General features: G+C 40.5%; 1 protein-coding gene across 8 annotated transcripts in view; it reads left to right on the plus strand.

The window, feature by feature from the left end:
- MYO1B (myosin IB) overlaps positions 1-27,165 on the plus strand; it is a 199,208-nt gene that overhangs the window by 90,206 nt on the left and 81,837 nt on the right. For all 8 annotated transcript variants that reach the window (XM_024976322.2, NM_001102199.1, XM_059875676.1 and 5 more), the window contains 2 exon segments: positions 8,691-8,785; positions 22,933-23,037. In XM_024976322.2, the coding sequence (XP_024832090.1) occupies positions 8,691-8,785; positions 22,933-23,037 (200 nt within the window).

The raw sequence follows: 27,165 nt of genomic DNA on the forward strand, positions 1-27,165 counted from the left end.
CCCACTTGACTTCACATTCCAGGATGTCTGGCTCTAGGTGAGTGATCACACCATCGTGATTATTGGGGTCGTGAAGATCTTTTTTGTATAGTTCTCTGTGTATTCTGCCATCTCTTCTTAATATTTTCTGCTTCTGTTAGGTCCATACCATTTCTGTCCTTAAGTGTGCCCATCTTTGCATGAAATGTTCCCTTGGTATCTCTAATTTTCTTGAAGAGATCTCTAGTCTTTCCCATTCTGTTGTTTTCCTCTATTAGTTTGCATTGATCACTGAGGAAGGCTTTCTTATCTCTTCTTGCTATTCTTTGGAACTCTGCATTCAGATGCTAATATCTTTCCTTTGCTCCTTTGCTTTTCACTTCTCTTCTTTTCACAGCTATTTGTAAGGCCTCCCCAGACAGCCATTCTGCTTTTTTGCATTTCTTTTCCATGGGGATGGTCTTGATCCCTGTCTCTTGTACAATGTCACAAACCTCATTCCATAGTTCATCAGGCACTCTATCTATCAGATCTAGCCCCTTAAATCTATTTCTCACTTCCACTGTATAATCATAAGGGATTTGATTTAGGTCATACCTGAATATATATATATATATTTTTTTTTTTTGTTTTTTCCATCTTACTTCCTTTTAGCCTATCCATGTCTTCATATTTTAAGTTTGACTTCAATAGGAAGCAGCAAATTGGGTTTTGTTTTTATATACATTTTAGCATACTCTGCCTTTTGATTGGAGTATTTTGTCCATTAACATTTAGTGTAATTATTGATGTGCTTGAATTTAGGTTTACCATTTAATAATATACTTTCTGTTTATTCCCTGTTTTTCTTCTTGCCTTCTTTTATTATCTTTGGATAATTTGAATTTGTTTTTAGAATTCATTTTAATTCTTTTGTTATTTTATACCTCTGTGTTATTATTTTGTGATTGTTCATGGTATAATGTATATCCTAAAGTTTTCAAGATCCATACATAGTTAATGTTGTACTGCTTTATGTAAAATGCAGAAACCTTGCCATCATTTAGGTCCATTTATCATCCATTTCCCTCCAATTCTGTTCTTTTTTTCTTTCTCATAATCTTGCCTTTTTACTTCACAGTATATATATGTCCCCTTCACAAAGGGAATGGCAACCCACTCCAGTATTCTTGCCTGGAGAACCTTGCACAGAGGAGCCTGGCAGGCTGCAGTCCATAGGGTCGCAAAGAGTTGGACACGACGGAAATAATTTAGCACGCACGCATGCATACATATGCCCATTGCTGTTTATTTTGAAGAGAGGCTTACTTTTGTTCTGTCTTCTCTTGGATTGTTAGGAATGCTTACCAGTGTTGTGGCTATGTAGGAATAAATGTATTTTTGTAAATATGTTAATTTACTGTGCTTTTTTAGGCACACCTCGGAGATATTGTGGGTTCAGTTCCAGACTACCTTAGTAAAGTGACTATCTCAATAAAGCAAGTCACATGAATTTTTTTGGTTTCTTTGTATATATGATAGTTATGTATACCCTATACAATAGTCTCATAGTGAAGTATGTAATAGTATTAAATCTTAAAAAATGTACATACATTAAATAAACTATATGAAACAAAAAGTTATAACTGACATCAAAGATCACAGATCACATGTCACCTTAACAAACATGATAATAATGAAAAAGCTTGAGATATTGCGAGAATTATGAAAACATGGCATAGGACAAGAATGGAACAAAGCTTTCCAGGATAAAAAGTTATAGTTACTTGTAACAAGTATAAAAACTTATTTTCCCTGAAGTTTTTCTTTAAGATGTGGGATGAATGTTTCACAGAAGAGCATAACACTAATTTAACTCAGTGTTATTTTCCAAGCAAGTGAATGTTTCTGAGTTAAGAATATGAGGCAATCATAGGTGTACAGGTATCTGCAATGGTATTTTACAAGAAAGGCCAGCATTGTGCTTCTCCTTTGGAGAAGGCTGTGGCACCCCACTCCAGTACTCTTGCCTGGAAAATCCCATGGATGGAGGAGCCTGGAGGGCTGCAGTCCATGGGGTTGCTGAGGGTCAGACATGACTGAACAACTTCACTTTCACTTTCATGCATTGGAGGAGGAAATGGCAACCCACTCCAGTGTTCTTGCCTGGAAAATCCCAGGGATGGGAGAGCCTGGTCCTTAAAAGCCAGCAAATAAACAAACAGACCTCAAGGATACTGTGCAAAATACACCACACATAATTCCCTTTCTTTCTTTCCTTCTCTTGCATGTCCTTGCTGTGGACCTTGGTCCTTAATGGGATTTAATATGAAGTTAGAAATTGGTGGCACACTTATAGGTTAGGAGTTTTTTTAGAAAGCACTTTGTATTTTTGTTGTTGTTGCTTAATTTTAAAAGCATGTTGTTTTAAGAGGTGAATCAGAGCTAGAAAGTGGAGAAATACTTAAGTTTTGCAGGTCTCAATGTGGATGAGAATTTTGAGACAGAGCTGTTTTAAGAGGGTTAAATTCAGAAGCAGAATTTCCTTAGTGTAATTTGAAAGTATTCTAGGATTCAGGATTGAATGAAAGGAAGTACCATTTTGAGAGTTCTTGAAAAAAAAAGATAGAAACAGAAAGGTAGAAAGAGTCATCTAAGTCTAGGAAAGTTTCCTAAGACGAAATTTGTTCTGTGTAACACTTTGGCTAGAGGAGATGACAAACTAGAAGTTTTCAGAATGGATTAGACTGCTTTAGAGAATGGTTCCTCAAGCACCTCATTAGGAGAGCCAGAGGGACTGAGAAAAAGGGGTCTGCTTGGGAGAACATGGGTGGGCTTCCCTGGTGGCTCAGCTAGTAAAGAATCCACCTGCAATGCAGGAGATCCTGGTTCAATCCCTGGGTGGGGAAGATCTGCTGGAGAAGGGAACAGCTCCCCACTCCTGGAGAATTCCATGGACAGAGGAGCCTGGCGGGCTACAGTCCATGGGGTCACAAAGAGTCAGACGTGACTGAATGACCTTCACTTTAGGAGAACATAAGCTTTAGGTGGTGGTGGTGGGGGTATATTTGGTGTCACACCATCTTTTCTGCTCCCTGAAATAGGTGAAGGAAACGTAGAAAGAAAATGATAGGGTAAGGAGCTTGGAGTTTTGGGCAGGGACACCCTGATGCCCACGAAAGCAGGACCACAGCAGAGATTCCCATTCTGAACAGAAATAAAATGGTGAAAGAATATAAATACTGGCTAGATAATTTTGAACATGCAACTCAATCTTCTGCTCTGACAGAACATGATAGATGAGCCCCAAATCTAGCTTCCAAAACCTATAAACAATAGATACAACTGCTGGCAAATGTGCAGCAAACATGCTCGATGTTAATGGAAGGTTGACTCTCAATGAACAGCTGTTTAGCTGATCTGGAAATGAAGGGGGGACTTGCATTCAAACGTCGGGCTGTCGCTATTCTTAGAGCTCAAGTAGAGGACAGAAGAAATAGATGAAGCCCTGCTCTTGATGTGGTGCGATGAAGACCATGTTTGCCCCTTAAGTTATCATCATTATAGTGCAGTAAACCATTCATTTTTGTGTGTGGTAAATCACAATGCTGACATGCTTACAAAATAATGTGAAGCATATGGGTCACAACTGTTTTTAAGTAAAAACTGCTTTAAAGATTTATTTAGGTTCCTTAATTATAGAGTGGTTGGGAAGGCTGGCATGTGGTTTCAGTTTAGTTACAAATGTTGGCTGTGGTGATGGGTACGTGCTAACGTTGCCAGAGAGAGAGTAAGATTGAACATTGCCAGAGAGAAAGAGAGTATGGTTGGGAGGGGAGCTGGTGTCCTGGCCCCCCTGTGTTATTTTTTTAAGTGAAGTCAAGATCTTGTGTTTATACTAAGTAAGTCAGATGGCATTATGCTCTGCTTGAGGTGGATGTTGCTAGTATTCCGGGCCAGTTTTCCCGGTGTGTGAGTACTTTAATTGGTAAATTTTCATGGCAGTTTGAAATCATTGACTCTTCAGAAACCTGACAGAATAACCATCCCTTTTAGCCTTTAAACCCACTAGATGTATCAAGCCCAGGTTGGGGGACAGCAGTTAACGATTCTGTCTAGATAGACAAGAGGAAAGTAAGTGTTCTACCTGGGTGTTTTGATGGGAAATAAACCCATGTCAGAGTCATTTGGTGATCTTCTGAGCCTGTGTGTGTGTGTTTGTGTGTACACATGCATATATGTGTGCAGTCACAATCACATGTGGTTAATCATGTTAGAAGTAATTTTGCATCATTTGGGATCTAACGATGGTAGAATATATAAAGCTAACTTGCAGTACTAGGAACCTGGGGAAAGACCTGTGTTAATCCATGAAGAGGTCAGCAAATATATCAATATATGATTGGAAGAGTTCATTTGTATTTGGCGTAACATGCTTTCCTGCATTTCTTGCCAGTGGTGAAGATGACATTGGCTTTGCTGAACTATTGTCTTGAGGTGGGAGGGATGGGAGGGAGGAGGGGGCTAATAAGAAATCCAAGTAAAGCTTTCCTGCCCTGTCTGAAGGCAGTAGGAGATATGAGTTTCCTGCTTCATGGAGCTCAGTCCGTTAGGGGCTTTGTCAAAACTTGGAGAAGGTCCACTCATTCATTCATTCATATTTTGGTATAGACAATGTCTTATGTTTATAGCTCTGTGGAATGCACGAAAGTTAATTACACAGAAAGGCTGTGCCCCCAGAAGCTTACACTCTGGTAGGGGATAAGAAGATGTCTGCATAACTAATTATAATACAGAAAGACATTAGACATTTATTGAGGACTTAGTCACTTTTAAGGTGCTTTCATACAGTTTGATTTAATTTTCTGAGCTAAAGTACAGGGCTACATTTCTTTATTTTGTACCTGGAGAAATCAAAGTTCAGCCAAGGTGAGTGACTTGCTCCAGGTCCTGTAGGTGGTAAGTTGTGGGTCTGGGGCCCATAGAATCCTGTCCATCCTGGATGCCGTCTGCCTCCAGATTCACTGTTTTTTCCACTGTCCCAGGTTGCAGTGGGGCTTCCCAGGTGGCTCAGTGGTAAAGAATCTACCTGCTAATGCAGGAGACGAGGGTTCCATCCCTGGGTTGGGAAGATCCCCTGGAGAAGGAAATGGCTATCCACCCCAGTATTCTTGCCTGGGAATCCCCTGGACAGAGGAGCCTGGCAGGCTACCGTGCATAGGATCACAAAGAGTTGGACACGACTTTGTAATTAAACAACAACAACAACAGTATGTAATCACACAGAGGGTCTTACTTGCTTCTCACTTGGGAAATCAGGGAACGCTGGACAAGGATGAGGCCCCTGAGCATCCTTGGGGATGAGCAGGACACTGCTTATTCAGGGGATGGCTGAAGGGGTTTGAGGGTGAGGGAGGGAGGGCTGCTGGATGGAAAAAGATCAGTGTACATTGTTCACATAAGATTCAGCTCCTGGCAGATTGAAGGTGTTCAGTGCATTGTCAGTATTAATGGCTGCACACACTTTTCTGAAGAAAAGCCCAAGTCTGTGATTGAAAGGCTGAATTGACACCCTTCCAAGTGTCCCAGCCTTTCACCGGGCTCCTTGCCTTAGATGGATCTCTCTTAGTGTACTCTTGTGGCCCTGTGATCTGTCCAGAACACAGAGGTGGTGTGTGCCAGTGGTCAAGAGCAGGGCTCAGTTTGGACTCCACTGCGTCATACTGCCAGTGTGACCTTGACACGTTCTGTCTTCACTTTGTGCCATGATTTCATCATCTGAAAATAGGATTAGTAATAATATATTCTAGTTGAGCTATTTCAAATCCTAGAAGATGATGCTATGAAAGTGCTGCACTCAATATGCCAGCAAATTTGGGAAACTCAGCAGTGGCCACAGGACTGGAAAAGGTCAGTTTTCATTCCAATCCCAAAGAAAGGCAATGCCAAAGAATGCTCAAACTGCTGCACAATTGCACTCATCTCACACGCTAGTAAAGTAATGCTCAAAATTCTCCAAGCTAGGCTTCAGCAATACGTGAACCGTGAACTTCCAGAGGTTCAAGCTGGTTTTAGAAAAGGCAGAGGAACCAGAGACCAAATTGCCAACATCCGCTGGATCATGGAAAAAGCAAGAGAGTTCCAGAAAAACATCTATTTCTGCTTTATTGACTATGCCAAAGCCTTTGACTGTGTGGATCACAATAAACTGGAAAATGCTGAAAGAGATGGGAATACCAGACCACCTGACCTGCCTCTTGAGAAACCTATATGCAGGTCAGGAAGCAACAGTTAGAACTGGACATGGAACAACAGACTGGTTCCAAATAGGAAAAGGAATACGTCAAGGCTGTATATTGTCACCCTGCTTATTTAACTTTTATGCAGAGTACATCATGAAAAACACTGGGCTGGAAGAAGAACAAGCTGGAATCAAGATTGCCAGGAGAAATATCAATAACCTCAGATATGCAGATGACACCACCCTTATGGCAGAAAGTGAAGAGGAACTCAAAAGCCTCTTGCTGAAAGTGAAAGTGGAGAGTGAAAAAGTTGGCTTAAAGCTCAACATTCAGAAAACGAAGATCATGGCATCTGTTCCCATCACTTCATGGCAGATAGATGGGGAAACAGTGGAAACAGTGTCAGACTTTATTTTTTGGGGCTCCAAAATCACTGCAGATGGTGATTGCAGCCATGAAATTAAAAGACGCTTACTCCTTGGAAGGAAAGTTATGACCAACCTAGACAGCATATTCAAAAGCAGAGACATTACTTTGCCAACAAAGGTCCAACCAGTCAAGGCTATGGTTTTTCCTTTGGGCATGTATGGATGTGAGAGTTGGACTGTGAAGAAAGCTGAGCACTGAAGAATTGATGCTTTTGAACTGTGGTGTTGGAGAAGACTCTTGAGAGTCCCTTGGACTGCAAGGAGATCCAAGCAGTCCATTCTGAAGGAGATCAGTCCTGGGATTTCTTTGGAAGGACTGATGCTAAAGCTGAAACTCCAATACTTTGGGCACCTCATGTGAAGAGTTGACTCATTGGAAAAGACTCTGATGCTGGAGGGATTGGGGGCAGTAGGAGAAGGGGACGACAGAGGATGAGATGGCTGGATGGCATCACCGACTCGATGGACATGAGTTTGAGTAAACTCTGGGAGTTGGTGATGAACAGGGAGGCCTAGCGTGCTGCAGTTCATGGGGTCGCAAAGAGTTGAACACGACTGATCGACTGAACTGAACTAAACAGAATAATATATTCATAGTGGTTTCATTGTGAGACTTAGAATCCTTAAATGCGAAGGGCCTGGGGCCCATGCTGGTGCAGGGTAAATGTTGGTGTTTTAGCTCCAATTACTCTCTGGTTACTATCTGGTCCTGCCCCTCTTCTGCTTACAGTCCCCCTGGGTGGCTCCATTCTCCTGATCTGGAGTCTGCTCATCTCTCTGGGCTTCCTTGGTGGCTCAGATGGTAAAGTGTTTGCCTGCAAGTTGGGAGACCTGGATTCAATCCCTGGGTGAGAAAGATCCTCTGGAGAAGGAAATGGCAACCCACTCCAGTACTCTTGCCTGGAAAATTCCATGGACGGAAGAGCCTGGTTGGCTACAGTCCATGGGACATGACTGAGCAACTTCACTTCATCTCTCTAGTGCATTTCTCCTCAGGCCTTGCCTTTCAGCAGCATGCAACTGCTCATACCCCTTAGTCCACCTCTAGGATATCTTGGCCTTTGTTTTTGCCTCAAAGCCCTTTGTCTTGCTCATTACTTCTTTAGGACTGTTTTTCCCCACCTCTTAAAATACTCCAACTCTAATCCTCACCCTACTGAGGGCCCTGTCTGGTTCTGCAATGTTTTGCATATATCTTTTTCCTTGCACTTATCTATTCTCTATTTGTATCTCTCCCCTACTTTTGGCTGAAAACTCATCAAAGAAGGGCTGAATCTTAATTATCTTTGCATTCCTAGCATTTTCTTCACATTAGGTAGACTCAAAATAAATGAATTAGAAGAGCAGCTTTACCTATTTTAAGACAGCATCATATTGTCAAAATTATTCTTCAGTTAGCTAGAGGGAGTCAGAATTTACCTTGTTAGTTGATTTTGCGGAGGGGAAGGTCGACATGAGAGCTTACTTGATAGGGGGCCCTTTGTCATCATGGAGCCCAAGACTGGGCAAGAACCATAGCAACCTACAGGACCACCTTCCACTGGTGGATCTCATAGTTTCAACCGTCTTGTTTGTGAAGGTGGTAGTTCTGTTTTTAGTTTTGTGATGGTAGTGTCAGCTATTTAGTATTTGATAACATTTTCTAACATTTGAAAAACTTTTTTCTCAGTGTTTTGAAACTCCAGTTTATCATCCTGGAAATAGCAACATTATCCAGTTGTGGACATGTGTTGTAAATTTTTTTCTTGGTTCTCTTAGTTGCCCAGATTTTAACAAAGTAAGCTGTAAATATAGTGTGTGGGTTAAATAAAGCATATCTTTATGGTGTACAGTACATCAATACCATTTTAGTTAATAGGGAATGCATAGGAGAAGATAACTTGGGCCACAAAGAATAAATAACTTTATTTATTTACTTGAAGAATTTGAAGAAAAACAATGTGATATTTCTGTTTTCTATCTGAAACATAACAGTGGCCCTTAAAGAGCCTGTTATATCTGGTAAACGAATAATAATGAGCTGAATTGTAAGGACTTTTTTTTTTTCCATTATCCCGTGCAGCTTTGCCCTGTCAGATGAAGCATACAGATCCCTAAGAGATCAAGATAAAGACCAGTGTATTCTGATTACTGGGGAAAGCGGAGCAGGAAAAACAGGTAAGGTCACCACCTGACAACTTACTTTCTCCTCTAAGAAGGTGAACCATGGACAGGATGGTGTCAGCAAAGTGGGCTCATTAGCATGAAGCTTACAGGACTTCTTTGCAGGAAGGCCAGTTGTTAGGATCCTGGAATGTTTTCCAGGAAGAACTTGCCTCATCTCTCATGTGAAGGAGCAGGCACCTATCAAAAGGGGTTCCAGCCAATGCGGGAGTCAATTCCTGGATTCTAGACCTCTAGTGTAGTTCCTGAGTACTTCAGGGTCTTTGACCTTTCCTCCAAGACACCAGAATCTGTAAAGTCTTACCTCTTCCCTAAGGAATAATTATTTGAGTTTAGGGAGACCACAACCACAAGCCTACCTCTGCTTAAATGTGAGGGAAGGCCCCAAGAAATGGTGGATTTCACTCCAGAGAAGCCTTCCTCTGGGTCTTCCCTGGTACCCCAGTGGCTAAGACTCTAAGCTTCCAACGCAGGAGGCCCAGGTTCGCTCCCTGGTCAGGGAACTTGATCCCACATGTCACAACTAAAGATCCCATATGGTGCAACTAAGACCCAGTGCAGCCAAATAAAAAATAATAATAGTAAATATTAAAAAACTATTTGAAAAAAAGATAAGTCTTCCTCTGAAGCCTGAAGAATTGAGATTTCTGTATGTATTTTTAGACAGGTTGGCAACCTCCCCATAAAACAACCCCTCAAATGGAGGGATTATGCTTTGTTTCTCGTGCTTTTAATAAAAACGATTTGTGTGATTGATGGTCTTGAGTGAGAATGTGCTTTTACAGATGGTGCCCAGCTACCTGGAAAAGGTTCAGAAGAGCTGTGCTGTCTGAGTCAGTCAAACTTGGACAGGTTAGGACTGCTTTTGTCAGTGGGTTTCTTTGATGGAACTGATGAGTCCATGAAAGAGGAGGATGATATTTTCATAACTGTTTCATCTCTAAGATGTTCTTGTTTTATAGATAAGACTCTTTTAATTGGTAATTTTTACTTGTTTGCCAGAGTGGGATTTAAATGTTTCCACTTTGCTTGGCTAATTAGTTATCAGATTAATAACTTTGATTTCCTGATGGTCAAAAGAAGAAAATCCCCTGTGGATGTTTCAGTCGTCTGACTGCATCCATTCTGTTCATCAGCCCTTAGTTAGATCTGTGCCTTGAAATATCTATTTTTGTTTCTCCTGACCTGCCCTGAAGTATCTGTTTCTACTCCACTTTCATGAGGAGTGCCTCTTCTCTATTCCCTAGAGTAGCTGAAGAAAGAACGATTAGATCAGTGTGTCCAGCTCCCTTCCTAGAGCCTTTGAACACACAGTGCACTGTTTCTTTTGGTTGTGCGGGTTCTAGGTTCTGGGTGGACAGAAATGGAGGGGGAAGGTCCAGCATGTGAGAATCTTAGGTAACAGAGAGCATAGTCTTATATAGACCATCTACTGTAGGGTCCTCCCAGCAACAGCAGAATCTGATAGAAGGCTCACCATTCTGTATGGTGGCCTATGGACTTTGTCACAGAGGTTTGGCTAACAAAGTTCTTCCTTACTTAGAGATGAATTCTGCCTCTATGTATTCCTCTTTACTCAGTAGTCTAGAACCTTACCAAATAAGTATACTTGCTCTTCTGCAGGACAGTCACTTAATTATTTGAAGTCATCTGTATTATCAGTTAAGAGAGTGTCACAATGAGTCTCAGATTATGTAGTTGCCTCCTAAACTGTATATGCCAGTCAGTTCCTCTTACCTGGTCTCCCAGCTTACACATCCAGTACCTGCTTGTCATGTCTAAGTGAGTCTCTAAGAGACATCTCAGACTAAGCATGCCCCAAACTGAACTCTTGATTTCATCCTCCTACCCAAACTTCCTGATCTCAATAAATGGGACCACCTGTCAACCTAGTTTCTGAAGCTAGAGATGTTAGAGTCACCCTTGATGTTTTCTTTTCCTGTATCGTCCACATAAATGCCATTTTCTATCAGCCCTACCTCTAAAATATATCTCATGCCAAGCTCTTTCTTCCTTTTCTTTGTGTCCACCTGGAGACTCTAGTTAGAGCAAGCCACCGATCCTCTTTTCCTTTGAGGACTGTTTGTAGCAATATCTAACAGGTCTCTTTCCCCCTTATGCTTGCCTGCAGAAAGATACCAGAATGATCTGTAAAACTGAAAACTGGATCAAAGCCTTGGCCTGTTTGATTTTTTTCTTTTTTTGAGTTACCTTCTTTTGTGTCTATGTGGTGAGAACTTTTAAGATCTACTCTCTTAGCAACTTGTAAGAATACAATACAGTGTTAACTCTAGACCCTATGCTATGCATTAGATTCCTAGCACTGCATCTTATAACTGGAAGTGTGTACCTTTTAACTACATGTCTTCATTTCCCCTTTCTTCCCCAAACCAACAATCTACTCTTTGATTCTATGAGGTTTTTTTTTTTTTTTTTAAAGATTCCATGTATAAGCAAGATCATACAGTATTTGTCTTTCTTTGTCTGACTTACTTCAGTGAGTATAATGCCTTCACAGTTCATCCATGTTGTCACAAGGGGCAGGATTTCCTTCCTTTTTTTTAGCTGAACAATATTCAATTGTATATATATAACACATTTTCTTTATTCATTCATCCATAGACAGACACTTACTTTGTTTCCAGGTATTGACTATTGTAAATAATGCTTCATGGAACATGGGAGTACAGATATCTTTTCAACCTAGTAATTTTATTTACTTTGGATATATACCCAGAAGTGATTTTGCTGAATCATACGGTAGTTCTGTTTTTTTTTTTTTAATTTTTCAGGAACCTCCATACTATTTTCCATAGTGGCTGTACCAATTTACATTCCCACCAGTAGTGGCACAAGGATTCCCTTTTCTCCACATCCTCTCCAACACTTATGTTTTGTGTGTATGTGTTTGTTTTATACATATATTAGCCATTCTGATAGGTGTGAGGTGATACCGAATTGTGGTTTTGATTTGAATTTCTCTGGTGATTGATGGTGTTGAGTATCTTTTCATATTTGGAAAAATGTCTATTCAGGTCTTCTCCTCACTTTTTAATCAGATTATTTGGGTTTTTTGAGGGATTGAGTTGTATGAACTGTTTATGTATTTTGGATATTAACCCCTAGTTGGTCATATTATTTACAGATATTTTCTCCCGTTTAGTATGTTGCCTTCCATTTTGCTAATCATTTCTTTTGCTTTGCAGAAGCTTTTCGGTCTGATGTAATCCCATTTGTTTATTTTTGCTTATGTTGTTTGTGCTTTGTGTGTCATATCCAAAAAATCATTGCCAAGACCAGTGTCTAATAAGAGTTTTCTCCTTTGCTTCCTTTTAGAAGTTTCACAGTTGCAGGTCTTGCTCTTAAGTTTTCAATTCCAGTTTGAGTTCATTTTTGTGAGTGGTAATTAAGTTTTGTCGGTTTCATTCTACTGCGTGTCACATGCTTTTTCCAGATCTGTTGAGATGATCACATGATCTCAACCTTTTATTCTATTCAGATGTGTTACATGTATTAACTGTGAGGTGTTGTGTTTATTGATTTGCATACGTTGGATCATCCTTGCATTCCAAGGACAAAGCCCACTTGATCATTGTGTATGAACCTGTTGAATTCAGTTTGCTAGTATTTTACTGAGGATTTGACATTTACATTTATCAAGGATATTGACCTGTAGTTTTCTTTTCTTGTAGTATCCTTATCTGACTTTGGTATCAGGGTAACGTTGGCCTGCTAAAATGAGTTTGGAAGTGTTACCTCTTCTTTGTTTTACAAGAGTTTGAGACAGTTCTGGTGTTTTTATTTTGGGGTTTTTGATTACTGATTCACTCTCCCTAATAGTAATTGGTCTCTTCAGCTTTTCTAGTCATAATTCTAGATACTTATCCATTTCTTCTAGGTTGTCTAATTTGTTGGCATATGACTGTCCAGAGTAGTCTCTTATGATCCTTTATTTTTGTGGTATTTGTTGATACCTCTTTCATTTATAATTTTATTTATTAGAACTCTCTTTTTTTCCTTGGTTAGTCTAGATAAAGTTTTGCCAATTTGGTTTATTTTTTTGAAGAACCAACTCAATTTTCTGTTGCTTTCCTGTTCTCTATTTCATTTATTTATGCTCTAATCTTTATTGTTTCCTCAAAAAACTGTATCTTCTGCTAAGGTTGGGCTTAGTTCTTACTTTTCTACTTTTTTGAGGTATAATATTAGGTTGTTTATTTGAGATATTTCTTTATTCTTGATGTATGCATTTATAGCTATAAAATTTCCTCTTGGAACTACTTTTGCTGTATCTCATCAGTTTTGGTGTATTTTTCCATTTTTGTTGCTTCAAGGTATTTTTTTAATTTAAAGTTTTCATTTCACGAAATGGTTTTTATTGCACTAAAATATAAGCCTAACCCAGAAGATTCTGCTTGACCTAGCCCCTACCTGCTTCTGTACCTTCCCCTCATGTTTCCCCCACCCCAGTGGCAGCTCGTGTTACTATTCATGGAAGGGTTTGCTTTTTGCTGTGTGTTGTCAGTATATATTATAAATAGTCATTATATTGAGTTTCCCACCCCTTTTTAGATCATTCATTTGAACTCTGGGTATGGGCTCTTACCTCTGTTCACTCAGAAATTTGTGAAATCTTTCACTATTTAGGATTCCTTCTTCCCAGTAAGAACTTTAGGAGGATATTGATATCTTGGGAGAAAGTTTTTGCTCTTTCACTGCCTCTAACCTTCCTTTCATTGTGAAACAGAATTCAATTCTTAAAAGCAGTACCGCTTCTTGTTTGTTTCCAGGTTGGCCAGTGGAAGTGGTGGCAAGGTCAGTTAAAAACTGCGTCCCTTGACAGAGTCATTGGTGGTGATGATGTCTCATGTCACCTGTCCCCACCCCAGTCATTTTGATGGTATTTACCAGCCTATTCATTTCACATTTGTTTCCTTTTTAAGGCATAAAGGAGGAAGAGATGAAAATATTCCTAAGCCTATTAATTTTCTTTTAGATTTTTACTCATTCTTCATCATGTTTTTATAATTTTTTGAGTATCTGATTATTTCAGTGTGTTACCACGTGAGTCATCAGAAGTGGGTTGTGGTCACTGGTTTGATTGGCGTGGGCCAGTTCTTCATCTCCTCTGGAACATGTGTCCCCTCATGAGCCATGTTAGTGTATGACCTCCTCCTTCTCAGAGAGTTGTAAACCACCTGCTTCCTCCTGGTGCAGAATTCTGTTTCCTGGTTGGGCTTGTGTCCCTTCCTTATTGAGAGATGGAGTAGAGGTTGCTGTTACTGTTTCATGGGGTAGACATTCATTCTTTCTGTGAAAAACAGAAACACCTTATTCCTCCAGTGGAAATCTAGTGGCACATTGAGTTCATTCTTCTTTTCTATATTTTTCTCTTTTCTTGACATTTTTCTACTTGATAACTTGTCCTCTTGGTTTCAGTGTCCCATTCACTGCTTGAGATCCTATCATCTTCCCTAGATTTAGTCCTTCTCGCACCCCTTTACCCCTCATAAGCTGAAGAATGGACACCTGCTTCACAGGGTCATTGCCACCTCCTCTGCTGGGAAGCTTTGTTTACAGGCGCTGCTTCCCGCGGGAGGTTGCAGGAGGGTACCACCTTTGGTCATATTGTCAAACCTTCCACTGGGAAGCACCAGCTTCTTCACTCGCCCAGATTGTTGCTGATCAATAAATACCAGAAGAAATCCAAGAAGACATAGAAAGGTTCCCAACTTAAAGTTTTAGTTTCAACAGACAAGGTACCAGATTGCTACAAAAACTTCTCTCAAAGTCTATTCTCATGTGTAGACAGACCAATAGCTGTTCGTGGACAGATCTGCTTTTGAGTAGTGCTGGTCCTTGAACCATACTTTGAGTAGCGCTGTCCAAAAGTCACTTGGAACATTTGTGTTGTTTTTGAGCTCCTGTGCTTCCTAGATCTGGTGAGGCTTCACTTATCCATCACATAGAACTCCTGGTGCTGGGTGGTGGGCACTATTCCTAAGAGCTCTGTTTGTAAAGATCCACTCAGCTATACTCTTTGGTGACTGCTTTGCCCTTCCTTTCACTTATAGATTCCAAAAGCGTCTCCTGCCTCTCCATCTCCATAGAGACAGTTAGTGTTTTACTTACTTATTCCCATCTTTTTCCACTTTTCTTTCCTTTTGAAAGTAGTGACACAGAAATTGTTTCAAATTGCATTAAGGTTTTGATTGTCATTAGGTAATAGTTTTGAGTAAAGAGACTTTGTGTTGTTTAATGTCTCTTTTTCATAGACATTACTTACGGGAAAATGAAATGATGGAAAATAATACAGGGACTGTAGCACAGTGGTTGAGGCTTTTCTAGAGGGGGTTTAATTTCAGTTTTGTGGGGAAGAGGAATGCCAGGCCATTTTTTGAATGTCACGTTATCTTATTCACCAAATTTTTTTTGAGTACATGTAGTTATTAGCATTTTTGTATCAGCTAATGAATGAAAGAAGAGAGCTAACATTTATTGAGGGCCTGGAATGTGCTCTGTACTTATACAGTATCTCTTTTCAGTGAGAGTTTTTACTAAATAGCATATACAGAACCATCACGCAGTATCAGAGGGCTCATTTTATAAGAAGTAATTAACTTAATGAGGTTGTAAACCTCTCTTGGCAGATGATGATGTTATTGGTCTTAAACATTGGAGACACTCTTACACTGTAGGGTCGTATAATGAGAGCTCCCAGGGAGAGGTGTAAACTCTTTGAATCCTTTGGGGTCCTATTTAATTCATTACTGCTGTGCTAAATAAAAAATTCATCATGCCTCATAAAAGTGCCCAACTATTTCTAGGCAGTGAACTCACAATTCACTATCATGAATACAAATAGTTTGTGGAGAGCCATTCAAGCACTGATGGGGGCAGGGAGGCAGAACATGAGGGAACCATCATAACTGCATTTTTCCAAGGACATCAGAGTAAACTGTGGGCCTGAGAAGATGATCCTGATATAAGAAAGCTTTATAAATTATTTGGCTTCTAATTTTACAGTTACATCAGTTTCTAGGAACTCTGCAGCCATCTGCTACAAGAGTTGTGAAGCCTGCCCTGCTCGTTAAGACCCTTGGTTCTGAACCCCAGATGACCTTGCACTGCTTTATATCTGTGATAGTTTTCTGACTCGGTCAGCAACAGAGATGTGACTGACTTTTTGTAGCCTAAACATCCACGAGCGTTTTACAATGCTGACTATCTCCACATGGACACAGAAGAGCTAAGCAAGCTCAAGGCCAAAATGCCGTGAGCTATGTTTTCTTTCTTCCTCATGTGAGCGAGGTCTTTCATGACTCGTGTGTTTTATATGAATTATCAGAGATTTTGTGGCCAACTTTCAGAGGCAAAGCAGCTTCTTTTTAATTGTGTTTCAGTACAAACATTTCCAGTCACGATTCCTCTCGAAGCAGAGGCAGTGTTTCTCATTGCAAGACCCTTGCTTTTAATTGGGGCAGTTCACAGCTGCCTGTCTGGCCAGTTTGGATGTGCTGCAGCTGGGTTATTTTGTAGCACAGCAGACTCAGGGCTATTGAAAAGGGTGTTCTTCAATGTTGTAGAGTCCTTGTTTCACTGTATACAAACGTGGCTTGCTTGTATAGGCAGTCATACTCTTTCGGTCACTGAACTACCAGACCTGTTCAGTCCCTAGAAAACCTTGGGTGCTTTAGCCAAGGAAATAGAGAGGTGTGTAAGTAGATAAATATATCAGTATTAGGTGTATAAGTGTATGGCTATCTCTATGCTATGTGACATATGTAACAGGGTTTATATGATGTGTATGTGACATACGATGATACTTATATTGGGTTCCATAAGATGTTATGGAAAAAAACCAAATGAATTTTTTTGGCCAACCTAGCTATCTGTTAATGCATGCGTGGGTACTTGTTAACTCCTGGATAAATTTATTAGTTCTGAAAAAAAAAGATCCTCAGAAAGCCTTGCTTATGTTCATACCTTTCTTCCCTGACACAGTGATGGAATCCATGTAGAGCCTGCTCATTTACATGTATGGGTCTTCCCTTGTAGTTCAGTTCAGTTCAGTTGCTCAGTCATGTCCGACTCTTTGCAACCCCATGAACCGCAGCACGCCAGGCCTCCCTGTCCATCACCAACACCCGGAGTCCACCCAAACCCGTGTCCACTGAGTCGGTGATGCCATCCAACCATCTCATCCTCTGTCATCCCCTTCTCCTCCTGCCCTCAGTCTTTCCCAGCATTGGGGTCTTTTCCAATGAATCAGCACTTCGCATGAGGTGGCGAAAGGATTGGAGTTTCAGCTTCAACATCAGTCCTTCCAATGAACACCCAGGACTAATCTCCTTTAAGATGGACTGGTTGGACCTCCTTGCAGTCCAAGGGACTTTCAAAAGTTTTCTCCAACACCACAGTTCAAAAGCATCAATTCTTTGGCACTCAGCTTTCTTTATAGTCCAACTCTCATATCCACACATGACCACTGGAAAAACCATAGCCTTGACTAGACGGACCTTTGTTGATGAAGTGATGTCTCTGCTTTTTAATATGCTGTCTAGGTTGGTCATAACTTTCCTTCCAAAGAGTAAGTGTCTTTTAATTTCATGGCTGCAGTTACCATCTGCAGTGATTTTGGAGCCCAGAAAAATAAAGTCAGCTACTGTTTCCACTGTTTCCCCATCTATTTGCCATGAAGTGATGGGACCGGATGCCATGAACTTAGTTTTCTGAATGTTGAGCTTTAAGCCAACTTTTTCACTCTCCTCTTTCACTTTCATCAAGAGGCCCTTTAGTTCCTCTTCACTTTCTGCCATAAGGGTGGTGTCATCTGCATATCTGAGGTTATTGATATTTCTCCCAGCAATCTTGATTCCAGCTTGTGCTTCTTCCAGCCCGGCATTTCACATGATGTACTCTGCATATAAGTTAAATAAGCATGGTGACAATATACAGTCTTGACGTACTCCTTTTCCTATTTGGAACCAATCTGTTGTTCCATGTCCAGTTCTAACTGTTAGTTTCCTGACCTGCATACAGGTTTCTCAAGAGGCAGGTCAGGTGGTCTGGTATTCCCATCTCCTTCAGAATTTTCCACAGTTGTTTGTGATCCACACAGTCAAAGGCTTTGGCATAGTCAATAAAGCAGAAATAGATGTTTTTCTGGAACTCTCTTGCTTTTTCCATGATCCAGCGGATGTTGGCAATTTGATCTCTGGTTCCTCTGCCTTTTCTAAAACCAGCTTGAACATCTGGAAGTTCACGGTTCACGTATTGCTGAAGCCTGGCTTGGAGAATTTTGAGCATTACTTTACTAGCATGTGAGATGAGTGCAATTGTGCAGTAGTTTGAGCATTCTTTGGCATTGCCTTTCTTTGGGATTGGAATGAAAACTGACCTTTTCCAGTCCTGTGGCCACAGCTGAGTTTTCCAAATCTGGTGGCGTATTGAGTGCAGCACTTTCACAGCATCATCTTGCAGAATTCGAAATAGCTCAACTGAAATAGCTCACCTCCACTAGCTTTGTTCGTAGTGATGCTTTCTAAGGCCCACTTGACTGCACATTCCAGGATGTCTGGCTCTAGGTCAGTAATCACACCATCATGGTTATCTGGGTCCTGAAGATCTTTTTTGTACAGTTCTTCTGTGTATTCTTGCCACCTCTTCTTAATATCTTCTGCTTCTGTTAGGTCCATACCATTTCTGTCCTTTTTTGAGCCCATCTTTGCATGAAATATTCCCTTGGTATCTCTAATTTTCTTGAAGAGATCTCAAGTCTTTCCCATTCTGTTGTTTTCCTCTATTTCTTTGCATTAATCACTGAGGAAGGCTTTCTTATCTCTTCTTGCTATTCTTTGGAACTCTGCATTCAGATGCTTATATCTTTCCTTTTCGCTTCTCTTCTTTTCACAGCTATTTGTAAGGCCTCCCCAGACAGCCATTTTGCTTTTTTGCATTTCTTTTCTATGGGAATGGTCTTGATCCCTGTCTCCTGTACAGTGTCACGAACCTCATTCCATAGTTCATCAGGCACTCTATCTATCAGATCTAGGCCCTTAAATCTATTTCTCACTTCCACTGTATAATCATAAGGGATTTGATTTAGGTCACACCTGAATGGCTAGTACATATTAAGAATACCCTTTTTTTTTGTCCTAAATAGAACCCTTTTATATTTTTACAGCAAACATGCAAGACATTGTCCCTGAGAGTATGATTAGTGGATTAATGCATTCATTTTACTCAAAAGTATTGTCTTGCAAAAGGCTTACTGTTTTATATTGTGGTTGCCAAGGTCATGCTTAGTTGGTTCCTGTGACAGTTAACATGATTCAAAAATTGGGCTTTGTAGTGTCGAGGAGGATGATAATTTAATTCTTGATTCTCCTCAGAAATGTAATATTTTTCATATATAGAGGTGATTACATAAAGTTTTGATTTAGATAAATATCTAAATATTTGAATAAAGATCTAAATGTATTTGAACTTTAGCATAGAAGAGCCAAGGAAAATGAAGCAGAAAGTCTCATTAGATAGCTATTATTTCTTGTCTCCAGCATGGTGAAATATAGGGAAAACAGTCTCTGAACTACCGTGGACCTTGCCACTTGTCCTACAGGTTTACTTATTTTCTCTAAAGTAGTCGACTCTCTTGTGAACTACTTGAGTTAAAGATCAAGTATCATGTCAGGAAAAAAAAAATAATAAGAGTAGTCTCTTTTAGACAGTGAGGCTTTATTTGGAGAAAATTACCCTTAATCCCAGCTTCCAAAAATGATTTATTAAAATGAGCCCAGTAGTAGAATTACTGAAGATAGTTAAGAATCTGAACATAGAAGCTTATTAACAACTTAGAAGGATCTTTGAAGTATATTAAAACATTATATTTGAATTACTTAAATAGATTTTAAAATTAATAAAACTGATTCCTAATTTCAACTTAAGTTAACCTCATCGTGATATCTCGGTAGATATTGTGGGTTTACATACAGTTTTAACAGCTGTATGATGTCAGCCAAATCCAAGTTCCAAAAAATCTGCTACTGATGCCTTTTTAAAATAGATTTGACCCCGAGAGAATTTGATACTATTTCGTTCAGGCCATTAAAAGATCTCTGGGAGGTCAAATCAATTCCCCCAGCTACCAAAGAGTTCTCGTTCCTGGTTGATCTCCCTTCCTCCCTCTGCTCCCATACACATGGGCACACACACAGCACTTTGTCCCTGGTGTCCATCCTGGACTCGAACAAGATTTTCAGAGAACTGGGTGTAGCCATGTATCTGAGGTTTGAGGTTTTGCTGCAGTGAGGTTCATAATCACTGAAATAAGCAAAATAGCCTGGCCTGGACTTTTAATATTTCTTGTTAGTTTACCTAAAAGAAAACCTACCTTTCCATCTGAAATATGTCTGTGTGTGTGTTTACCACTACCTGGAGCAGTTCTTTTGCCTGTAAATGCTTCCATTCTTCTAGTAGTATAATGAGTAGAGGGCCAGAAATTCAAGTCAGGAAGAGTATAGGTAATACATGTGAGAGTGTAGGTGGGGATAGGGAGTAAAGAATGCTGTTGAGTAAACAGGATGATGAGAAAGCAAGCCTGGAGGTGAATGGTTTCAGAGGCCACACCATAAGGTTGGAATGCGTGGGCGATTCAGGAGAGTTGGCCCACAGTTGGGAGACCAGATAGCACAAGGCGTCAGGAGTTTGCTGGGAGGGCTGTCTCACCTGACTTTGAAAGCCAGAGAGCCTAGAAACAAAGTATTTCGAAGTGACAGAAGAAGAGTTCCAGTGTGGACTGGTGGGCATGGGAAATGCAGCACCCAAAAGTGAAATGAAAGGTAATAATATAAACTTTTGTCCATGACTGAGGCCAGGTTGCCCTGATGGAGCAACAAAAGTGTGTCCATACAGTTCGCTTGCCTTTACATAGTTAAACCTTGAGTGCAATGGGAAATGTGGTTCAGGAACTAGACAGGATGGAGGGTGTGTTAAGGGACAGTGCCCTCTGGAAGGAGGGTATTGCAAAAATGCAAGACTGATATTTCTCAGTTACAGTCTTTAAGAGGAGACAGCAGAAATCAGCCATCACAGACCACCAGAGAACCTGTTTGGACTCGTTCTCGTTACCCAGTAAGCAAATTGGAGGCAGCATTAACTCCAACCATTGAAGAAGTACCCCGCCTCCCACCACCGTCCTCAGGGCTCCAATGAGATCGTCTGCTTCCTCAGCACTGTATCTGCTAGCACTCCCTTGAGGACTCTGTGAGACCTGCGTGGATTCCTGGTGCTCTGTGGCTCCTGTTACTAGTTGATGCTTTGGGTTTGTGTGTAGGCCCTGAAGCACGTGTTGGGCAATACACTCAAGGTCATATTCCAGTCATTCATTTCTTCACATACAGATGTGGGAAATGGGCTGGAAGTTACCTGTGTATGTCCTCATGAGAAAGGGCAGTATTAAGATTGATCCCCTTACACCCGTAGGTAGGGGTCCTGCCACTCACACCTGGGGAAGGCTCTCCTGCCCTCCGACAGTGGCACCAGAGCAAAGAACTTGCAAGAAAGTAAGATTTGGGGAGATTGGTTTTTCTTCTTGACTGCCCGAATGTGGGTCCTTGTGTTATTTTGCTGACATTTACTGGTTGAGTGTTTACCAGATCCTGATTATGGAACATTAGAACTGGGACAGTTCGAAAGAAATTTGATAGCAAATAAATTTGGGAAATGGTGCGTTCTTGATCTTTTTCCAGACTTCCACAATGCACATGCTCCTCTAAGAAGCCATGTAATAAGGAAACCTGTTTCACTTAACCTAACTCACTGTGGCCCCAAATTCGTTTGACTTTGGACTTCATTTTCCCTTAACATCTATTACCATTCCTTGGAACAATATTAAAAGGATCAGTTTTTTGGAAGTAGATGCTGTGAAGAAACATGTATTGATTGGGGAAGGATAAAACCAGATTTGGCCCACCTTACCAGTTTCAGCTGGGCTTCCCACGTGGCTCAGTAAGAAAGAATCTGCCTGCCATTGTAGGAGATGCAGGAGATGTGGGTTTGACCCCTGGATTGGGAAGATCCTCTAGAGGAGGAAATGGCAACCCACTCCAGTTTCTTGCCTGGAGAATTCCATGGACAGAGGAGCCTGGGTGGGCTACAGTCCATGGGGTCACAAAGAGTGGGACACAACTGAGCACTCATGCAAAGCAAAAGCACCAGTTTGAGCAAAGAGTTCTTTGCATGCCTCTGGTGGCCTGCGTCTTTTAGCAGAGATCTTTCTCCTAGTGAAGTCTATGAAAGTAACTAAAAGGTTCCCTGGAAGGTCTGCATTTCTTGTATTCAAATCCTTAAGATTAGCTGCTTAGATTTTTAATTGATTTGAAGAGTAATTAATCTGATTGTAAGCAGGCCAATTTGATGTAGAAAGTATTTTTGAGGAGAGGCAGTTCTTGTAAACTGTAAAAATACATTTGGTAAAGACACTCAGGTTATCAAGTTCATTTTGACTTGAATCACCTGTGTATAATATAGTAATTGTATATAAACAATTGCTTTTAAAAATTAATTTTTTATTGAGGTATACTTGATTTACAATGTGTTTCAGGACTATAGCAAAGTGATTTAGTTATAGGTATATATTTATACACACACAATTCTTTTAAGATTTTTTTTCCCATACAGGTTATTATAAAATATTGAATATAGGTCCCCATGCTATACCGTAGGTCCTTGTTGTTTATCTGTTTTATTCATACTAGTGTGAATTACGGTTTTTTTCTGGATATATGCCCAGGAGTGGAATTGCTGGATTATATGTGGTAGCTCTATTTTTAGTTTTTTAAGAAACAATTGCTTTAAGAATATAGTCCTGAGATCTTGTTGGCTATGTTTACTCAGCCAATTTTTTAGCAACTCAGTGATAACCTTTAAGCACAGTTTCTGTTACACCTAAATCAGTGATATATCTGAATAGAAAGCATGAATATTTTAAAAGATTTCCAAAACATTCTTTGCTCCCAGGAAGTGCAGGCTTTTGAAAACACTATTAGTGCATATTCTCGCCCAGATCTCTTCACCCCAAAATTAAAAAAAAAAAATTTTTATCGGTTTAATTTATTAATATGGCTTGTTTTCATCCACAGAGGCCAGCAAGCTTGTTATGTCCTACGTGGCAGCTGTTTGTGGAAAAGGAGCAGAAGTTAATCAAGTCAAAGAACAGCTTTTACAGTCCAACCCAGTTCTGGAAGGTAGGATTTGGGATGTATATTGGTTCAGTGTGACTTGAACAGTCAGTCCAGTTTTCAGGGCACTTCAGGCACCTGGAGGTAGCCTAGGAGGGCAGAGGGAAGAGGAGAGTTAGGCCCAGACCTGCTGAGCAAGGTAGCATGCCATAGGAACTCGGGGCTGCATGAACTTGAAGGAGGGAACCCTTTCCTTGACTAAAGGAGCTCTCCCACTTGCAGTCACTTTTTTCCCTCTCAGTTTTTGTTTGAATTACTTAAATTTTGCTTAATATTAATCAATTGCTATTTGCATTTGACTTGACAGCGGGGAGAAACTTAGTGAAAAAGAGTAATGTGAGGGCAGTGCTATTTTATTCAGAATAACACCCATGGCTGGTGATTTCTGTTGTCAAGGAAACCAAGGCTATGTCAGAGAAACATTTAAGGACCAGTTTCTAAGGGTTAAAGAAAGCCTAAACTTGACTTTATTCTCTGGTTGGCCATCTGGGTCAGTCAGCTTGGGCTGCCATAACAAAGTACCACAGACTGGGTGGCTTAAACATCAGAAATCTATTTTCTCACACTTGTGGAGGCTCCAAAGTCCAAGATCACCTGCTGCTAAGGTAGGTGTTCTTCTGAAGCCTCTTGGTTGGTAAGCAGCTACCATCCTGCTGTGTGCTCACATGACCTCTTCTTTGTGTGTATATGTGGGAGGAGGAGGGGGATGATGGGTGGTTGGGGGCTGGCTCATAACCTCATCTGTTTACCTCCTAGAGGCCCATCTCCAATACCATTACACTGGGGGTTAGGGCTTCCAACATGTGAAGCTGGAGGGAGGGAAGGTCATAAATATTTAGTCCATAATACCATCAGGAAACCAAGCCAGGGATAAGTCCCCTTCTATCATGGAGGTTGGCATAAACCATCAGCATAAGCCATCCATATGTTGAAATCAGTAAGTGAAAGCCTGTCTCTGTTGATAGAAGGCCCACTGCATTGCTTTATACTGTAAGCATACCTGTATTGTCATTTGACACAGCTGTTAGGATAGAAAAGGTTTCTCAGCGAGGGCATTGACAATTTGAACTGGATAAGTCTTTGATGTAGAAGGCTGTCCTGTACCTTGTAGGACGTTTAGCAGCATCTCTGATCTCCACCCACTGGGTGCCAGTTGCACCCCTGCCTCTAGTTGTTACCATTGAAAATGTTTCCGGACATTGCCAGCTGTCCCCTGTGGGGGTCAAGACAACCCCTGGTCAGAAGTTCTGGTCTCAAAAGAGTAGTGTGGTTCAACTGTTTGTTCAGAGTCATGGAAGGTCAAGATTTAACATGGATTAAAGCAGAGCTGCTTTTGGAGGGAGAACCCCGCCTCACCCTGCCCCAACCCAGTATGGAGAAACAGCCCTGCCCATTGTCTCTGTTACTCAGGCCTAGTCCCTCCATCCACATTATTACACCGTATACATCTTTATCCCCCAGATAGTGAAATAAAACTCATGGAAATACTTTGCATGTGAGAAACAGAGGCCAAAACATCTATTACATTGTTACTGATCTTTCCTTCCCTTCAGTACCTTAACAAATAAAGATGCTGTGATAGAAAGCACTATATCTTCTTCTTATTCCAGTATTATGACTTTTTGTTTATTGTCTTTTGCTTTTAAGTTAGGATGCTATACATGTGTTATATTTCTGTAGATGCTTATTTTAAGAATGCTGAGATCTAACGGAGAAACACTGTGGAATGCTATAGCTCGCATCTGTGATTAGAATTTGACTCTTTATTTGATGGTATTTGAAATGAGGCCTCAGTGCAGGAAATGGGAGAAATGTCCACTGTAGGCATGTATTATATTTTATGGGAATGCTTTACTTTTTAACTGGAGCTGCAACTGTAAATGAACACTTAGAACAATGAACTTAAAAAAACAATTGAGGAGTGTGTCTCGAGTGTTCTATAATGGAACACTTGTTTTTGCTTCTGAGGCTTACAATAAAAGACTTTAGTGTTTAGAACTATGTTTAGTAATATGCAACTCAGAGTTGTTTGATGAAAAGACGGTCTATGGCTTGCAAATGGCACCCTGAATAAAGTTTCTTGAAGCAATTCCTTCACTTGCCCTTGACCTTCAAACCACAATAAACTCTCCTTTATGTGTCAGCATCTTGTGCTAGACTTTGGGGCTGTGCATATTAGTTAATTTGGCATCCCTGCATGTTCACCCCCGCTGCAAAGATCTAGCCCATGAAAACATGGAAAAGTTATGGTGTTCATGATGACTAGGTCAACACTCACCATTAGCAAGGTTACATGTATCAAAGCCCTTTAGCTGGTGGTGGATGTGGGATAAGGACCTCTTCAGCAAGTATCCTTTTTTGAGTGTTTTTCATGTGCAGGTTTCTTTACTCAATACAGCATCTCAGCTTATTTACTATCAAAAAGAGAATTTGTTGTCAGGGACCATGAAGCCATACCCATTCCAAGTGGAATCTCTGAATCAAAGGACTTGCCTGGTGTGACTTTGTAAATTTTGTCTTAACTGAGCAGGAACCAACTACTTTTTTTTTTAACAATCAAAAACATAAAAATACTGGCTAACATGAAATGTAACACAGTGGGTTTGGTTATTGAATATCCACAGTGAACTCTCCACATTTTGATCAGACAATTGCTTTCAAAACTTGGACCATCTTTTAGCCTGCCTTGAGAACCCCATGAACAGTATGAAAAGGCAAAATGATAGGATACTGAAAGAGGAATTCCCCAGGTCAGTAGTTGCCCAATATGCTACTGGAGATCAGTGGAGAAATAACTTCAGAAAGCATGAAGGGATGGAGCCAAAGCAAAAACAATATCCAGTTGTGGATGTGACTGGTTATAGGAGCAAGGTCTGATGCTGTAAAGAGCAATATATTGCATAGGAACCTGGAATGTCAGGTCCATGAATCAAGGCAAATTGAAAGTGGTCAAACAGAGATGGCAAGAGTGAACGTCAACATTCTAGGAATCAGTGAACTAAAATGGACTGGAATGGGTGAATTTAACTCAGATGACCATTATATCTACTACTGTGGGCAGGAATCCCTCAGAAGAAATGGAGTAGCCATCATGGTCAACAAAAGAGTCCAAAATGCAGTACTTGGATGCAATCTCAAAAATGACAGAATGATCTCTGTTCGTTTCCAAGGCAAACCATTCAGTATCACAGTAATCCAAGTCTGTGCCCCAACTAGTAACGCTGAAGAAGCTGAAGTTGAACAGTTCTATGAAGACCTACAAGACGTTTTAGAACTAACACCCAAAAAAGATGTCCTTTTCATTATAGGGGACTGGAATGCAAAAGTAGCAAGTCAAGAAATATACGTGGAGTAACAGGCAAATCTGGTCTAGGAATACGGAATGAAGCAGGGCAAAGACTAATAGAGTTTTGCCAAGAAAATGTGCTGGTCATTGCAAACACCCTCTTCCAACAACACAAGAGAAGACTCTACACATGGACATCACCAAATGGTCAACACCGAAATCAGATTGATTATATTCTTTGCAGCCAAAGATGGAGAAGCTCTATACAGTCAACAAAAACAAGACCAGGAGCTGACTGTGGCTCAGATCATGAACTCCTTATTGCCAAATTCAGACTGAAATTGAAGAAAGTAGGGAAAACCACTACACCATTCAGGTATGACCTAAATCAAATCCCTTATGATTATACAGTGGAAGTGAGAAATAGATTTAAGGTACTAGATCTGATAGATAGAGTGCCTGATGAACTATGGACTGAGGTTCGTGACATTGTACAGGAGACAGGGATCAAGACCATCCCCATGGAAAAGAAATGCAAAAAAGCAAAATGGCTGTCTGGGGAGGCCTTACAAATAGCTGTGAAAAGAAGAGAAGCGAAAAGCAAAGGAGAAAAGGAAGGATATAAGCATCTGAATGCAGAGTTCCAAAGAATAGCAAGAAGAGATAAGAAAGCCTTCCTCGGCAATCAGTGCAAAGAAATAGAGGAAAACAACAGAATGGGAAAGACTAGAGATCTCTTCAAGAAAATTAGAGATACCAAGGGAACATTTCATGGAAAGATGGGCTCGATAAAGGACAGAAATAGTATGGACCTAACAGAAGCAGAAGATATTAAGAAGAGGTGGCAA

The sequence above is a fragment of the Bos taurus genome, chromosome 2, assembly GCF_002263795.3.
Source record: "Bos taurus isolate L1 Dominette 01449 registration number 42190680 breed Hereford chromosome 2, ARS-UCD2.0, whole genome shotgun sequence".
NCBI classification, from domain to species: Eukaryota; Metazoa; Chordata; class Mammalia; order Artiodactyla; family Bovidae; genus Bos; species Bos taurus.